This window comes from Leuciscus leuciscus (assembly GCF_965113295.1).
Source record: "Leuciscus leuciscus genome assembly, chromosome: 17".
Taxonomy (NCBI): Eukaryota; Metazoa; Chordata; class Actinopteri; order Cypriniformes; family Leuciscidae; genus Leuciscus; species Leuciscus leuciscus.
The window spans coordinates 1,542,501-1,562,500 of NC_138741.1; the positions used below are offsets into that span (position 1 = coordinate 1,542,501).

Consider the following 20,000-nt stretch of genomic DNA (forward strand, 5'->3'; position numbering starts at 1 on the left):
ACACACACACACACACACACACACACATATATTACATATTAAAATGTTTCAGCATCAGGACATAAAAAATATCATCAACAATGGAAGTCTATGTGTGTTTGTGTGTGAGAGTGAGTGTGTGTGTGTGTGTGTGTGTGTGTGTGTGTGAGTGAGTGAGTGAGTGAGTGAGTGAGTGTGTGTGTGTGTGTGTGTGTGTGTGTGTGTGTGTGTGTGTGTGTGTGTGTGTGTGTGTGAGTGAGTGTGTGTGTGTGTGTGTGTGTGTGTGTGTGTGTGTGAGTGAGTGAGTGAGTGAGTGAGTGAGTGAGTGAGTGACATCACCTGCGTTCTGTCAGTGCGTTGTGACTGAAGTGCAGGATGAGTTGATGAAGAGGGTCGGGCTGAGCGTCTGTGATCTCCTCCTCCTCTTCATCAGTCTTCGGCTGCGTCTTCTTCACACACACACACACACAAACATCACACACTTCAATCCTGTTTAATATCTCGTAATGTATCTCGCTCAGGTCTCTGACAGTCACCGTCACCTCAGTGAGGATCAACACATTCTGATTGTGGAGCATTACAGTAGAGTACAGTAGAGCACGATAATGTACAGTAGAGTACTGAGTCCAGTAGTATACAGTAGAGAACAGTAGTGTACAGCGGTGTACAGAAGAGTACAGTAGTGTACAGTAGAGTACAGCCGTGTACAGTAGAGTGGTGATTCCGTGGTACAGTGAGGCTGTCGATGCTCTGGTGCTGTGATCTACTGTACACCGTTACACTGATGGATTACATGATACTTCTACAGAATCACACCATAGATCAGGGTTTCCCAAACTGTGGTTCGTGATTTGATGAAAAACAAATGAATTAAATCATACAAATTAAAAATTAACAAAATTTTCAAATAAAAATAATCAAAACCCCCAGTAAAATTAAAATACATTATTTTCAAATAAAAAAATCTAAGTAAAACATTTTAGAATTCATTAAAATATGCTAAATTAAAATAAATCATTTGAAAATAAAAGCAACCTAAATAAATCAGTAATAATAAAATAGAAAAAAATTACAACTAAAACAAATAATTTTAAATCAAAACAATCAAAATAAAACAACAAATTTATCGAAAAAATTTACAATTAAAACATTTAAAAAATAAAAATAATCAACATAAAGCCCTATAATTAATTAAATCATTATATAAAATTTAAATAAATAATTTTAGAATAAAAATTCTAAGTAAAACATTAATAATTCATTAAAACATGCAAAATAAAAAAGTACAATTAAAACAAACAATTTAAAAACAAACATACTATAAAATATATAAAAACATAAAAGCGTAATATTTAAATCATTATGTAAAAATTAAATAAATACTTTAAAAATAAGAAAAATCAAAGTAAAACAACAATAAATTAAATCACAAAGTAAAATTAAAATGAATCATTTTAAAATAAAATTAAAATAAAACACAAATAATTAAATAACGTAAAATTCTAATAATTTTAAAATAAAAGCAACCAAAATAAAATACTTAATAAAAAAATATGTTATTTATTAGTGTATCTGACTGTCATGTGACCATTAACCAACATCAGAGAACCATGAAGATGCGAGTGTGTTATTGAAATATTAACTCAAATCTCAGGGGGACTTTAAGTAAATATTTGAGCTCGAAGGGTTTGGGAATCTCTGCTCTAGTACATGTGAATTCACCACGGTACTATCATTCATGCAGCAGTGAGTGTTCGAGTTAGTGATGCTCAGCAGGTTAAGCACTGAAAACACCCATCATGCATCAGTGCAGGGAGTAAAGGCCTGGGCAGGAAGAGGAAACTCCACAGTCTGACTCTCTGGTGAGTTTATGAATGATTCTTCCGCTGTTAAAGCAGATCTTCAGTGCAGATTAAAACATCAGTTCAGTTCATAGTGTGTATAGTGTATACAGAGGGTCATGTGGGACCAGGGTTGGGGATCGTTTGAATTTTAACGATTCTGATTCCTATTTCAATTCTTATCGATTCCTAATTCCAATTCCAATCAGGAAAAATCAACCTTAGATATCATTCACATTTAGTGTTATCGCAGAACATGTAACTGTATCTGAATATCATGAACACAAATCCACAGGCTAAAGACCTCTTACACCAGGAGCGTTTGCCTGTGGTTTAAAAACACCAGAGAAGAACAACTAGCAGAACTAATATAAACTTAGCATTATTAAAGACAATAAACACTCAGTAATTAAACAAGAACACATTCAAAATTAGCAATCGCAACACATAGACACAACTGAACACAGATACGAGTGACATAAACAGTGTTTTAAGATTTTCAGGGTCAGAAACTAAAATAACACTGAACTTTATAAATAAAATATACATTACAAATATAGTGAAATAGTCGAATATAGAACAAATAAAAATTTTCTTTGTCTTTTATTTGCAGGAATATTAGTGTTATTATAGAGCGGGAATATTAGTGTTATTATAGAGCGGGAATATTAGTGTTATTATAGAGCAGGAATATTAGTGTTATTATAGAGCGGGAATATTAGTGTTATTATAGAGCAGGAATATTAGTGTTATTATAGAGCAGGAATATTAGTGTTATCATAGAGACAGCAGGAATATTAGTGTTATCATAGAGACAGCAGGAATATTAGTGTTATTATAGAGCAGGAATATTAGTGTTATTATAGAGCAGGAATATTAGTGTTATTATAGAGCAGGAATATTAGTGTTATTACAGAGCAGGAATATTAGTGTTATTATAGAGCAGGAATATTAGTGTTATTATAGAGCAGGAATATTAGTGTTATTATAGAGCAGGAATATTAGTGTTATTATAGAGCAGGAATATTAGTGTTATTATAGAGCAGGAATATTAGTGTTATTATAGAGCTGGAATATTAGTGTTATTATAGAGCAGGAATATTAGTGTTATTATAGAGCAGGAATATTAGTGTTATTATAGAGCAGGAATATTAGTGTTATTATAGAGCGGGAATATTAGTGTTATTATAGAGCGGGAATATTAGTGTTATTATAGAGCGGGAATATTAGTGTTATTATAGAGACAGCAGGAATATTAGTGTTATTATAGAGCGGGAATATTAGTGTTATTATAGAGCAGGAATATTAGTGTTATTATAGAGCGGGAATATTAGTGTTATTATAGAGCAGGAATATTAGTGTTATTATAGAGCAGGAATATTAGTGTTATCATAGAGACAGCAGGAATATTAGTGTTATCATAGAGACAGCAGGAATATTAGTGTTATTATAGAGCAGGAATATTAGTGTTATTATAGAGCAGGAATATTAGTGTTATTATAGAGCAGGAATATTAGTGTTATTACAGAGCAGGAATATTAGTGTTATTATAGAGCAGGAATATTAGTGTTATTATAGAGCAGGAATATTAGTGTTATTATAGAGCAGGAATATTAGTGTTATTATAGAGCAGGAATATTAGTGTTATTATAGAGCAGGAATATTAGTGTTATTATAGAGCAGGAATATTAGTGTTATTATAGAGCAGGAATATTAGTGTTATTATAGAGCAGGAATATTAGTGTTATTATAGAGCAGGAATATTAGTGTTATTATAGAGCGGGAATATTAGTGTTATTATAGAGCGGGAATATTAGTGTTATTATAGAGCGGGAATATTAGTGTTATTATAGAGCGGGAATATTAGTGTTATTATAGAGCGGGAATATTAGTGTTATTATAGAGACAGCAGGAATATTAGTGTTATTATAGAGCGGGAATATTAGTGTTATTATAGAGACAGCAGGAATATTAGTGTTATTATAGAGCAGGAATATTAGTATTATTATAGAGCGGGAATATTAGTGTTATTATAGAGCAGGAATATTAGTGTTATTATAGAGACGGAATATTAGTGTTATTATAGAGCGGGAATATTAGTGTTATTATAGAGCAGGAATATTAGTATTATTATAGAGCGGGAATATTAGTGTTATTATAGAGCAGGAATATTAGTGTTATTATAGAGACGGAATATTAGTGTTATTATAGAGCGGGAATATTAGTGTTATTATAGAGCAGGAATATTAGTATTATTATAGAGCAGGAATATTAGTGTTATTATAGAGCGGGAATATTAGTGTTATTATAGAGCGGGAATATTAGTGTTATTATAGAGCGGGAATATTAGTGTTATTATAGAGCAGGAATATTAGTGTTATTATAGAGCAGGAATATTAGTGTTATTATAGAGCGGGAATATTAGTGTTATTATAGAGCAGGAATATTAGTATTATTATAGAGCGGGAATATTAGTGTTATTATAGAGCAGGAATATTAGTGTTATTATAGAGCAGGAATATTAGTGTTATTATAGAGCAGGAATATTAGTGTTATTATAGAGCAGGAATATTAGTGTTATTATAGAGCAGGAATATTAGTGTTATTATAGAGCAGGAATATTAGTGTTATTATAGAGCAGGAATATTAGTGTTATTATAGAGCAGGAATATTAGTGTTATTATAGAGCGGGAATATTAGTGTTATTATAGAGCGGGAATATTAGTGTTATTATAGAGCGGGAATATTAGTGTTATTATAGAGCGGGAATATTAGTGTTATTATAGAGCGGGAATATTAGTGTTATTATAGAGACAGCAGGAATATTAGTGTTATTATAGAGCGGGAATATTAGTGTTATTATAGAGACAGCAGGAATATTAGTGTTATTATAGAGCAGGAATATTAGTATTATTATAGAGCGGGAATATTAGTGTTATTATAGAGCAGGAATATTAGTGTTATTATAGAGACGGAATATTAGTGTTATTATAGAGCGGGAATATTAGTGTTATTATAGAGCAGGAATATTAGTATTATTATAGAGCGGGAATATTAGTGTTATTATAGAGCAGGAATATTAGTGTTATTATAGAGACGGAATATTAGTGTTATTATAGAGCGGGAATATTAGTGTTATTATAGAGCAGGAATATTAGTATTATTATAGAGCAGGAATATTAGTGTTATTATAGAGCGGGAATATTAGTGTTATTATAGAGCGGGAATATTAGTGTTATTATAGAGCGGGAATATTAGTGTTATTATAGAGCAGGAATATTAGTGTTATTATAGAGCAGGAATATTAGTGTTATTATAGAGCGGGAATATTAGTGTTATTATAGAGCAGGAATATTAGTATTATTATAGAGCGGGAATATTAGTGTTATTATAGAGCAGGAATATTAGTGTTATTATAGAGACAGCAGGAATATTAGTGTTATTATAGAGACAGCAGGAATATTAGTGTTATTATAGAGACGGCAGGAATATTAGTGTTATTATAGAGCAGGAATATTAGTGTTATTATAGAGACAGCAGGAATATTAGTGTTATTATAGAGACGGCAGGAATATTAGTGTTATTATAGAGCGGGAATATTAGTGTTATTATAGAGCGGGAATATTAGTGTTATTATAGAGCGGGAATATTAGTGTTATTATAGAGACAGCAGGAATATTAGTGTTATTATAGAGACAGCAGGAATATTAGTGTTATTATAGAGCGGGAATATTAGTGTTATTATAGAGACGGCAGGAATATTAGTGTTATTATAGAGCAGGAATATTAGTGTTATTATAGAGACGGCAGGAATATTAGTGTTATTATAGAGCGGGAATATTAGTGTTATGATAGAGACAGCAGGAATATTAGTGTTATTATAGAGACGGCAGGAATATTAGTGTTATTATAGAGCAGGAATATTAGTGTTATTATAGAGACAGCAGGAATATTAGTGTTATTATAGAGACGGCAGGAATATTAGTGTTATTATAGAGCGGGAATATTAGTGTTATTATAGAGCGGGAATATTAGTGTTATTATAGAGCGGGAATATTAGTGTTATTATAGAGACAGCAGGAATATTAGTGTTATTATAGAGACGGCAGGAATATTAGTGTTATTATAGAGCAGGAATATTAGTGTTATTATAGAGACAGCAGGAATATTAGTGTTATTATAGAGACGGCAGGAATATTAGTGTTATTATAGAGCGGGAATATTAGTGTTATGATAGAGACAGCAGGAATATTAGTGTTATTATAGAGACGGCAGGAATATTAGTGTTATTATAGAGACAGCAGGAATATTAGTGTTATTATAGAGACGGCAGGAATATTAGTGTTATTATAGAGCGGGAATATTAGTGTTATTATAGAGCGGGAATATTAGTGTTATGATAGAGACAGCAGGAATATTAGTGTTATTATAGAGACGGCAGGAATATTAGTGTTATTATAGAGACAGCAGGAATATTAGTGTTATTATAGAGACGGCAGGAATATTAGTGTTATTATAGAGCGGGAATATTAGTGTTATTATAGAGCAGGAATATTAGTGTTATTATAGAGCAGGAATATTAGTGTTATTATAGAGACGGAATAGTGTTATTATAGAGCGGGAATATTAGTGTTATTATAGAGCGGGAATATTAGTGTTATTATAGAGCGGGAATATTAGTGTTATTATAGAGCGGGAATATTAGTGTTATTATAGAGACGGCAGGAATATTAGTGTTATTATAGAGACAGCAGGAATATTAGTGTTATTATAGAGACGGCAGGAATATTAGTGTTATTATAGAGCGGGAATATTAGTGTTATTATAGAGCAGGAATATTAGTGTTATTATAGAGCAGGAATATTAGTGTTATTATAGAGACGGAATAGTGTTATTATAGAGCGGGAATATTAGTGTTATTATAGAGCGGGAATATTAGTGTTATTATAGAGCGGGAATATTAGTGTTATTATAGAGCGGGAATATTAGTGTTATTATAGATCAGGAATATTAGTGTTATTATAGAGACAGCAGGAATATTAGTGTTATTATAGAGACAACAGGAATATTAGTGTTATTATAGAGACAACAGGAATATTATTGTTATTATAGAGCGGGAATATTAGTGTTATTATAGAGACAGCAGGAATATTAGTGTTATTATAGAGCAGGAATATTAGTGTTATTATAGAGACGGCAGGAATATTAGTGTTATTATAGAGCGGGAATATTAGTGTTATTATAGAGACAGCAGGAATATTAGTGTTATTATAGAGACGGCAGGAATATTAGTGTTATTATAGAGCAGGAATATTAGTGTTATTATAGAGCGGGAATATTAGGCTACTGTCACTTTAAGAGCTGCACGGATCCAATATACTGATACACATGAACACAGAAAACAGAGTCTCTCACGATTGAATGGTTTTAAATCACTTTTTCTGTGAGCGCTTTGGATGAGTGTGCAGAACAGAAAACAGTGTGTGAGTCTCTCGCGCTTGAATTGTTTAAAGTCATATTGAAATGCTCACAAAGGAATCGATAAGAGGAATCGAAATTTAAATTTTATAACAAGTATCTAATTCCTGACCTCAAGTATTTGATTCCCAACCCTATCTGGGACACAACTAATGCCATATCAGCTGTAAGGTGTGTTTAGTTGGATCTCAGACACAAACTAAAAGACACAAAACTCCCGTTTGGCTTTCACTGGGTCTAGTGTGGAAACCAGCGGCTCGACTCGAGCGTAGAGTTACTTACGGCCAGATCCTGCACTAGCTTCTCCTCAAACGAGTACATCTCTGCCTCTATCCAGAGCCGCTGGTATCCGGTGAGGAACAGGTTAATGGAGCGATGCCTGAGACGGGACAGCAGGAGGACACAGGGTTAACATAGCAACGGTTGCCAGGAAGAGGAGACAGGGTTAACATAGCAACAGGGTCGCCAGGGCGAGGCTAGGGAAACAGGAAGTGCTGGAGGGTCAGTTAGTTAGTTAGTTAGGGTTCATCTGACGGGTCATCGTGTAGATGTGACGTTGAAGATCTATAAAACTTTAAAGATGCCATATTGTGTGTTTTTGGTGTCTTCTAGAACTTGAATGTTGATTATTTTCCTCATATCCTCCATTGTTGCGGCTCCTCTCTTCCCAGTCTGTCAGTAACGCTCTGTTTACTTCCTGTCTCTATGAAGCCCCTCCTTCTGAAAAGCACACTGTGCTCTGATTGGTCGGCTGGAGAAGTGTGTTGTGATTGGTCGAGCGCTTTGAGTGTGTTTGGAAAATGTCCCGCCCCTTTCCATAACCGCCAGTTTCAACCATAGACTGTAAAAAAATAAGGCCATCTTGAATAATCGCCATCTTGGCAGCGTCACTCCCGGATAAACGTAAATGTGCAGCGAGGCGGATTAGCTGACGTGACGCTAACAGACAGCAGACAAACGGCTAGTAGTGACATCAGCGGCAATCCACCTGTCACTCAAGTGGCCACGCCCTTAATTATGCAGAACTTTAAGGCTTAATATAATTTGAGTTATAAAATAATTAACCCGCCTCACAGTCGTCATGGAGGACAACATTAGCTATATAGACCAAACCCACTTTTTGCACCAGACTGTAAACATGTTTATTTCTGCTGTAAAGTTGAGCATTTTAACATGCGAGTCTATGGGATTGAGTCTCTTCTGCAGCCGGCTTCTAGTGGCCAGTGGATGAACTGCAGTTTAACTCTCTTCAGTGCTGGAGTCAGGAGAGAGACCGGAAGGTTGCAGTTTGATTTCAACACACTACTAACTAACTCAACCAGGCCCCGCCCCTTTATTCTGCATATTAATTATTTAAATGAGGAATATTGTGACGTGTTCGTTCCCGGAAGAAACTCAAGATACAATGGAGGTGTTTCAGGAGTTCAGAAACACTGACACTCATATAGAGAAGAACTGATAACACAGATGAAGATGGAGCCTTAAACACCTCAGATGACCCGTCAGACAGTTAGTGTGAGTTACCGTCCAAACCATGGCTCAGAAACGGGGGTTTCCGCGAGCAAAGCAGGCGTTGTCTGAGCGCTACGTTACCGTTAGCACAGCGAGCAGACGGTCACTGTCAGAACGCTCAAGAATTCTGCCCAGCCAAATGTGTCGGTAGGAATTCAGGAAGTAATTATTAATTTTGTGCCTGAGAACAGGAACGTGACGTGGAGAGGAAACAAGACACAAATCTGAGTCACAGTTACACACGAGTATTCAAGAACAATAACACTCGGTTATTAGGAAAAATTAGTGCTGGGCAACGATTAATCGCATTGCAAAATAAAAGTTTGTGTTTACATAATATATGTGTGTGTACTGTGTTTCTTTAATATATACATGTGTGTATTTATATATGCAAAATAATTACACACAGTACACACTAGGGGTGTGCAATATTGACAAAAAATTATATCTCGATATTTTAACGATTTATAACGTTGTGTTGGTACTTTGGCAGCCGACTCCTAAAGTGTTTGATATTCTTCATATTCTGAGTGAATATGTTTCAATTGATTTTTACCTAATATGGGCATTTTTACCTTTATAAAGCCATTTTTTGTCAATTTCATAAATTTCATAAAATAAAATTATAAAAATAAGACACAATAGGGCTGTTACCAACCAAATGAAATCAGTACCAACAAAATACATTTTTTCAATATCGAATATTGATATTTAAAATGATTTAAAACAAGAAAAGATACTTTAAATGTGAATCTGAAACCACCAGTAGGTGGCAGCAAGGCACTGTTAACGAGCGAATCACTGAGATTCAACCGATTCATTCAAACGGCTGATTCATTCAAGGAAAGAAGCATTTGACTATCTTAATCTATCCTAGTCAACTGATTCGTTCACAAAGCTGATTCACTCAGTAAGGAAACAACGGCTTTGTTTTGAACTATTTTCGTTGGCGAAATAGAGCAAAAACAGGCAATATGATGTTTAAAATAAGTCACTTAATATGAACTTCTTGTTTATTACACTTGTATAAAATCAATATCACATTTGTTATCATGCTGATATTTGGAGAAAACTGCACTCTTGTGATATTTATTACTAAACAATATAAATAAAGACTAAATCACGCAGTGAAAGTGTGCACTCTAAACGCGCACCCGCACTAGTCTAATCTACAAGACTACATCATGTAGAGTATGCGTACACTCTCTGGGTGTGTGTGTGTGTGTGTGTGTGTGTGGGATAGGCTGTACCTGACAATGTCAAATCGCACATCGTTAAAGAACAATTATGATATTATTGCAGACGATATATATCGCACACCCCTAGTACACACACATATATTATGTAAACACAAACTTTTATTTTGGATGCAATTAATCGCGTTTCCCAGCACTAGTAAAAATCATAATCAACAAAATACCTCGGTTTACAGCGACAGGACATAAAAGCGGCTGAACATATGAGATAAAACAACATTTGAACTGTACAAAAAATATTATTAATAATAATACATTTTTAATAACAATCCATTTTTTTTTATATATATATATTTGCAAACTAAATGTATTAATATACATACACACAGATAAATTATATATATATATATATGTGAAAAAAAAAAAATGTATAAAAGAGTGCATATAACAAACACTTAAAGGGGCTTTATGCAAGAATTTTCCTGTATTAATCGCTTTTTTACTGTCATTGTGTGAACAGCTTGTAACGAGACTGATGTTTATGTGAAGAACTCGTTCTGGTTTTACAGTAATAAATCAAAAGCATGTGACGTTACGCTCCCGAGAGCCTCTTCCATTCAATCGCACATGAAACTAATGCTTATACAATGTTCAGGATTATGCAGAAAGAGCCGTTCTGCACTGTAACGTCAGTCATGCAAAGAAAAGAGATTAATTCAAGCTATGGTCTCACATAGTCAGATCTATATAGTCTCTAATATTCTTTATAATCAGACTTTCATAACAGTGTGATTTTAATGAGCTCATCTGTCGACATGATGCCGGTGAATCTCAGATCTGCTGCAAACATCCACATCTCTATGATCAGATGCTTTCTCAACTGCTGTTTTCTTATTTTTGTTGTGTTTATTTGGATTGAGAGGAAAGTGCAGCACATATTACATATTCATCTAATTGTCTCCCTCAGCAGATTATCGCTGCAAAGGTATTTACAAATTCTTTTTTACTTCTAAGCAAAGAATGAAAGAGCTTTGCAGTGAGTATATCAGGGCCTTGGATCACATCCAGTCTCGTATGTGTTACGAGTGTCTCTGCAGTTCACTGAGCGGCCACCGGTGGTGCAAAAAACAAGGGTTTCTGAATTCTACATACAGCCCCTTTAAAAAAATTCAAGTGGATTGTTACAAACAAAAACGTATCATTGATATTAGATTAAAAAAAAACACTCATGTATTATACAATCAAATGGACTGATTGGAGTTTTGAGAAGTAAAATAAAAAAGTAAAGTTTGATTTCTAAGGCAATCATACACATATGGAGCTCAGCCTCTGCTCATGGTTTGGGTCTCGATGTGACGAACGATCAGAATCAAAGTAGTCAATGACAGACAGAGAGATTGACAGATTGACAGATAGATAGATAGATAGATAGATAGATAGATAGATAGATAGATAGATAGATAGATAGATAGATAGATAGATAGACAGATATATATATATAAGACAGATGGACAGATAGACAGACAGATAGATAGATAGATAGATAGATAGATAGATAGATAGATAGATAGATAGATAGATAGACAGATAGATAGATAGATAGATAGATGGATAGATAGATAGATAGATAGAGAGACAGATAGATAGATAGATAAAGACAGATAGGTAGACAGACAGACAGACAGACAGATAGATAGATAGATAGATAGATAGATAGATAGATAGATAGATAGATAGATAGATAGATAGATAGATAAAGACAGATAGGTAGACAGACAGATAGATAGATAGATAGATAGATAGATAACACAGAGAGATAGATAGATAGATAGATAGATAGATAGATAGATAGATAGATAGATAGACAGATATATATATATAAGACAGATGGACAGATAGATAGATAGATAGATAGATAGATAGATAGATAGATAGATAGATAGATAGACAGACAGATAGATAGATAGATAGATAGATAGATAGATAGAGAGACAGATAGATAGATAGATAAAGACAGATAGGTAGACAGACAGACAGACAGATAGATAGATAGATAGATAGATAGATAGATAGATAACACAGAGAGATAGATAGATAGATAGATAGATAGATAGATAGATAGATAGATAGATAGATAGATAAAGACAGATAGATAGATAACACAGAGAGATAGATAGATAGATAGATAGATAAAGACAGATAGATAGATAGATAGATAGATAGATAGACAGATATATATATATAAGACAGATGGAGAGATAGACAGACAGATAGATAGATAGATAGATAGATAGATAGATAGATAGATAGACAGATAGATAGATAGATAGATAAAGACAGATAGGTAGACAGACAGACAGACAGACAGACAGATAGATAGATAGATAGATAGATAGATAGATAAAGACAGATAGGTAGACAGACAGATAGATAGATAGATAGATAACACAGAGAGATAGATAGATAGATAGATAAAGACAGATAGATAGATAACACAGAGAGATAGATAGATAGATAGATAGATAGATAGATAGATAGATAGATAGAGAGACAGATAGATAGATAAAGACAGATAGGTAGACAGACAGACAGACAGACAGATAGATAGATAGATAGATAGATAGATAGATAGATAGATAGATAGATAGATAGATAGATAGATAGATAGATAGACTAGATGTACCGCATCGCGGTACAAAATATGACCGCCGCTCAGGCCTGCACTGGCTTTCCACAAAAATAAATGACGTGGAGTAATTTGGCTGTATTGCGTGTTTATGTATATACCTAAAAAAAGTAATAGTGTGTGTGTGTGTGTGTGTGTGTGTGTGTGTGTGTGTGTGTATGTGTGTGTATTTGTGTATGTGTGTGTCTGTGTGTGTGTGTGTCTGTGCGTGTATGTATGTGTGCGTACATGTGTGCGCGTGTGTGTTTGTGTGTGTGTGTGTCTGTGCATGTGGATTTGTATGTGTGTGTATGGGTGTGTGTCTGTGCGTGTGGATGTCAGTGTGTGTGCATGCTTGCGTTTGTTTGTATTCCTGCATGTGTGTGTGTGACAGTATCATCCTAAACCAGCACCCCCGGGGACCAAACGAAATTTTTCCGTAGAAGTCTAGTGGGGCTACATGCCCACCAAATTTCATGTTCCCCGGTGCTTCGGTGTCCCTGGTATCGTTGAGGAAAAATTTACGGGGGCCCCAGCGTGGGGGGGGGAAGTGGCCCCCGGGGACCAAATGAAATTTTTCCATAAAAGTCTAGTAGACCAACATACCACAAAAATTTCTTCATCCTCGGTGCCACGGTTCAGGTAGTTATTTAGGAAAAACTGCCTTTTTTTGAGTTTGGGGGGGCCCAGCGCGGGGGGGGGAGTGGCCCCCGAGGACCAAACGAAATTTTTCCTTAGAAGTCTAGTGGGGCTACATGCCCACCAAATTTCATGTTCCCCGGTGTTTCGGTGTCCCTGGTATCGTTGACGAAAAATTTACGGGGGCCCCAGCGCGGGGGGGGAAGTGGCCCCCGCGGACCAAACGAAATTTTTCCGTAAAAGTCTAGTAGACCAACATACCATAAAAATTTCTTCATCCTCGGTGCCACGGTTCAGGTAGTTATTTAGGAAAAACTGCATTTTTTTGGGTTTGGGGGGGCCCAGCGCGGGGGGGGAGTGGCCCCCGGGGACCAAACGAAATTTTTCCTTAGAAGTCTAGTGGGGCTACATGCCCACCAAATTTCATGTTCCCCGGTGTTTCGGTGTCCCTGGTATCGTTGACGAAAAATTTAAGGGGGCCCCAGCGCGGGGGGGGAAGTGGCCCCCGGGGACCAAACGAAATTTTTCCGTAAAAGTCTAGTAGACCAACATACGATAAAAATTTCTTCATCCTCGGTGCCACGGTTCAGGTAGTTATTTAGGAAAAACTGCATTTTTGGGGGTTTGGGGGGGCCCAGCGCGGGGGGGGAGTGGCCCCCGGGGACCAAACGAAATTTTTCCTTAGAAGTCTAGTGGGGCTACATGCCCACCAAATTTCATGTTCCCCGGTGCTTCGGTGTCCCTGGTATCGTTGACGAAAAATTTAAGGGGGCCCCAGTGCGGGGGGGGAAGTGGCCCCCGGGGACCAAACGAAATTTTTCCGTAAAAGTCTAGTAGACCAACATACCATAAAAATTTCTTCATCCTCGGTGCCACGGTTCAGGTAGTTATTTAGGAAAAACTGCATTTTTGGGGGTTTGGGGGGGCCCAGCGCGGGGGGGGAGTGGCCCCCGGGGACCAAACGAAATTTTTCCTTAGAAGTCTAGTGGGGCTACATGCCCACCAAATTTCATGTTCCCCGGTGCTTCGGTGTCCCTGGTATCGTTGACGAAAAATTCAGTAAGGTGACGAAAAAAAAAAAAAAAAAAAACTTTGACAATCCCTATATGACCGGCTAGCTACGCTAGCGGCGGTCATAATAAAGACAGATAGGTAGACAGACAGATAGATAGATAGATAGATAGATAGATAGATAGATAGATAGATAGATAGATAGATAGATAACACAGAGAGATAGATAGATAGATAGATAGATAGATAGATAGACAGATATATATATATAAGACAGATGGACAGATAGACAGACAGATAGATAGATAGATAGATAGATAGATAGATAGATAGATAGATAGATAGATAGATAGATAGATAGATAGATAGATAGATAGATAGATAGATAGATAGACAGATAGATAGATAGATAGATAGATAGATAGATAGATAGATAGATAGATAGATAGATAGATAAAGACAGATAGGTAGACAGACAGACAGACAGACAGATAGATAGATAGATAGATAGATAGATAGATAGATAGATAGATAGATAGATAGATAGATAAAGACAGATAGGTAGACAGACAGATAGATAGATAGATAGATAGATAGATAACACAGAGAGATAGATAGATAGATAGATAGATAGATAGATAGATAAAGACAGATAGATAGATAACACAGAGAGATAGATAGATAGATAGATAGATAGATAAAGACAGATAGATAGATAGATAGATAGATAGATAGACAGATAGACAGACAGATAGAGATAGACAGACAGACAGACAGACAGATAGAGATAGATAGATAGATAGATAGATAGATAGATAGATAGATAGATAGATAGATAGATAGATAGATAGATAGATAGATAGATAGATAAGACAGATGGACAGATAGACAAATAGATAGATAGTGTTACCTGGGCAGGTTGTATAGTGGAGCCATCCTGAAACACGCCACCACTGCTCTCTTCCTCTGCTTAGACAACAGCTTCTGCCAAACACACTTCTTAGAGCGCAGCGGCTGCTCGACCTGAAGAGAAACACATCTGTGTGTGCGGAACCGCAGGATTGAGGAAAACATCACTCTGGGCCCTATCTTGCACCCAGCGCAATTGACTTTGTACACCAACGCATGTATCATTCCTATTTTGCACCCGCGCAAAGCGGACTTTTCCCTCCACAGAAGCACGTCGGTAAACTAAGAAATACACTTGCGCTCCCGGGGGCGGTTCAGTGCAAAGAGGAGGCGTGTTCCGGCGCAAACGTTCCTTCATGCTATTTTGCAGGTTTAGAAAACAATTGCGCCACTAACCAGGAAAAAATTGTTTAAAGTCAGTGGCGCGTTGCGCATGTTATTCATATGCTATTTTAAGGGCGCATGCTTGGCCATAATCAATGTAGCGTGTGCACAACGCGCACTTTGATTCTCTCATCTACACAGAAGCAGCAGCATTTTTGCAAATCATACATTATTACGATAGATAGATAGATAGATAGATAGACAGACAATTTATTATAAAAGCATACATCTAACTTAAACATTTACCCAAATTATCATACGCCTGTTTAACCGAAGTTAATTTGGGTGGGTTTCTCCATCCCCAATGTCCCTGACGAGAACGTTGCTCTCCTTGGCTGTGAACCGCTCCTGGCGCGCGCCTGGCAAATCCGCCGTTATAATAGGAATCCGCTTTAGAACAAGCGCGCCTGCTCTTAAAGGGAATGTGAGATGTCGCTCTGATTGGTTTATTTCACGTTACGCCCAAACCACACCTATGAATAATGAAGCTACTTCAGACCAACCCCTTTTAGATTTGCGCCGGGCGCAAGAGGCATTTATCCCGCCGGGAAAATAGCAACAGCGCCGGAGATGTGCCCACAAAGTTACTTGCGCTTTGCGCTTGACACTTGCGTTTCAGATCGTTAAAATAGGGCCCAGAGAGTGTGTGTGGAACCGCAGGACTGAGGAAAACACATCACAGTGAGTGTGTGCGAAACCACAGGACTGAGGAAAACACATCACAGTGTGTGTGTGCGGAACAGCATAATTGAGGAAAACATCACAGTGAGTGTGTGCGGAACCACAGGACTGAGGAAAACACATCACAGTGAGTGTGTGCGGAACCACAGGATTGAGGAAAACACATCACAGTGTGTGTGTGCGGAACCACAGGATTGAGGAAAACACATCACAGTGTGTGTGTGTGTGCGGAACCGCATGATTGAGGAAAACACATCACAGTGTGTGTGTGCGGAACCACAGGATTGAGGAAAACACATCACAGTGTGTGTGTGCGGAACCACAGGATTGAGGAAAACACATCACAGTGTGTGTGTGCGGAACCGCATGATTGAGGAAAACATCACAGTGTGTGTATGCGGAACCGCAGGATTGAGGAAAACATCACAGTGAGTGTGTGCGGAACCGCAGGACTGAGGAAAACACATCACAGTGAGTGTGTGCGGAACCGCAAGATTGAGGAAAACACATCACAGTGAGTGTGTGTGGAACCGCAGGACTGAGGAAAACATCACAGTGAGTGTGTGCGGAACTGCATGATTGAGGAAAATATCACAGTGAGTGTGTGTGGAACCGCAGGACTGAGGAAAACACATCACAGTGTGTGTGTGCGGAACCGCAGGATTGAGGAAAACATCACAGTGAGTGTGTGTGGAAATGCATGATTGAGGAAAACATCACAGTGAGTGCGTGCGGAACCACAGGATTGAGGAAAACACATCACAGTGAGTGTGTGCGTAACCGCAGGATTGAGGAAAACACATCACAGTGAGTGTGTGCGGAACCACAGGATTGAGGAAAACCCATCACAGTGACTGTGTGCGGAACCACAGGATTGAGGAAAACACATCACAGTGAGTGTGTGCGGAACCACAGGATTGAGGAAAACACATCACAGTGAGTGTGTGCGGAACCGCATGATTCAGGAAAACACATCACAGTGAGTGTGTGTGGAACCGCATGATTGAGGAAAACATCACAGTGAGTGTGTGTGGAACCGCAGGACTGAGGAAAACATCAATGTGAGTGTGTGTGGAACCGCAGGACTGAGGAAAACACATCACAGTGAGTGTGTGTGGAACCGCAGGACTGAAGAAAACATCCCAGTGAGTGTGTGCGGAACCGCATGATTGAGGAAAATATCACAGTGAGTGTGTGCGGAACCACAGGATTGAGAAAAACACATCACAGTGAGTGTGTGCGGAACCACAGGATTGAGAAAAACACATCACAGTGAGTGTGTGTGGAACCGCAGGACTGAGGAAAACACATCACAGTGTGTGTGTGCGGAACCGCATGATTGAGGAAAACACATCACAGTGAGTGTGTGTGGAACCGCAGGACTGAGGAAAACACATCACAGTGAGTGTGTGTGGAACCGCAGGACTGAGGAAAACATCACAGTGAGTGTGTGCGGAACCGCATGATTGAGGAAAACATCACAGTGAGTGTGTGTGGAACCGCAGGACTGAGGAAAACACATCACAGTGTGTGTGTGCGGAACCGCATGATTGAGGAAAACATCACAGTGAGTGTGTGTGGAACCGCAGGACTGAGGAAAACACATCACAGTGTGTGTGTGCGGAACCGCATTATTGAGGAAAACATCACAGTGAGTGTGTGTGGAACCGCAGGACTGAGGAAAACACATCACAGTGAGTGTGTGTGGAACCGCAGGACTGAGGAAAACACATCACAGTGAGTGTGTGTGGAACCGCAGGACTGAGGAAAACATCACAGTGAGTGTGTGCGGAACCGCAGGATTGAGGAAAACACATCACAGTGAGTGTGTGTGGAACCGCATGATTGAGGAAAACATCACAGTGAGTGTGTGCGGAACCGCAGGACTGAGGAAAACACATCACAGTAAGTGTGTGCGGAACCGCATGATTCAGGAAAACACATCACAGTGAGTGTGTGTGGAACCGCATGATTGAGGAAAACATCACAGTGAGTGTGTGTGGAACCGCAGGACTGAGGAAAACATCACAGTGAGTGTGTGCGGAACCGCATGATTGAGGAAAACATCACAGTGAGTGTGTGTGGAACCGCAGGACTGAGGAAAACACATCACAGTGTGTGTGTGCGGAACCGCATGATTGAGGAAAACATCACAGTGAGTGTGTGTGGAACCGCAGGACTGAGGAAAACACATCACAGTGTGTGTGTGCGGAACCGCATGATTGAGGAAAACATCACAGTGAGTGTGTGTGGAACCGCAGGACTGAGGAAAACACATCACAGTGAGTGTGTGTGGAACCGCAGGACTGATGAAAACATCACAGTGAGTGTGTGCGGAACCGCAGGATTGAGGAAAACACATCACAGTGAGTGTGTGTGGAACCGCATGATTGAGGAAAACATCACAGTGAGTGTGTGCGGAACCGCAGGACTGAGGAAAACACATCACAGTGAGTGTGTGCGGAACCGCATGATTCAGGAAAACACATCACAGTGAGTGTGTGTGGAACCGCATGATTGAAGAAAACATCACAGTGAGTGTGTGTGGAACCGCAGGACTGAGGAAAACATCACAGTGAGTGTGTGTGGAACCGCAGGACTGAGGAAAACACATCACAGTGAGTGTGTGTGGAACCGCAGCACTGAAGAAAACATCACAGTGAGTGTGTGCGGAACCGCATGATTGAGGAAAATATCACAGTGAGTGTGTGTGGAACCGCAGGACTGAGGAAAACACATCACAGTGTGTGTGTGCGGAACCGCATGATTGAGGAAAACATCACAGTGAGTGTGTGTGGAAATGCATGATTGAGGAAAACATCACAGTGAGTGTGTGTGGAACCGCAGGATTGAGGAAAACACATCACAGTGAGTGTGTGCGGAACCGCAGGATTGAGGAAAACACATCACAGTGTGTGTGTGCGGAACCGCATGATTGAGGAAAACATCACAGTGAGTGTGTGGAAATGCATGATTGAGGAAAACATCACAGTGAGTGTGTGTGGAACCGCAGGATTGAGGAAAACACATCACAGTGTGTGTGTGCGGAACCGTATGATTGAGGAAAACATCACAGTGAGTGTGTGTGGAAATGCATGATTGAGGAAAACATCACAGTGAGTGCGTGCGGAACCACAGGATTGAGGAAAACACATCACAGTGAGTGTGTGCGGAACCGCAGGATTGAGGAAAACACATCAAAGTGAGTGTGTGCGGAACCACAGGATTGAGAAAAACACATCACAGTGAGTGTGTGCGGAACCACAGGATTGAGGAAAACACATCACAGTGAGTGTGAGCGGAACCGCAGGATTGAGGAAAACAAATCACAGTGAGTGTGTGCGGAACCACAGGATTGAGGAAAACACATCACAGTGACTGTGTGCGGAACCACAGGATTGAGGAAAACACATCACAGTGAGTGTGTGTAGAACCGCAGGATTGAGGAAAACACATCACAGTGAGTGTGTGCGGAAACACAGGATTGAGAAAAACACATCACAGTGAGTGTGTGCGGAACCACAGGATTGAGGAAAACACATCACAGTGAGTGTGTGTGGAACCACAGGATTGAGAAAAACACATCACAGTGAGTGTGCGGAACCGCATGATTGAGGAAAACACATCACAGTGAGTGCGTGCGGAACCGCATGATTGAGAAAAACACATCACAGTGAGTGTGTGCAGAACCGCAGGATTGAGGAA

At 38.5% G+C, this 20,000-nt stretch overlaps 1 protein-coding gene across 1 annotated transcript in view; it reads right to left on the minus strand.

Moving 5' to 3' along the window:
- The window catches only part of LOC309478893 (ryanodine receptor 3), a 191,636-nt gene that overhangs the window by 43,139 nt on the left and 128,497 nt on the right, over positions 1-20,000 (minus strand). The window contains 3 exon segments of the mRNA XM_082142677.1: positions 319-428; positions 7,581-7,677; positions 15,232-15,344. Coding sequence (XP_081998803.1) covers positions 319-428; positions 7,581-7,677; positions 15,232-15,344 — 320 coding nt within the window.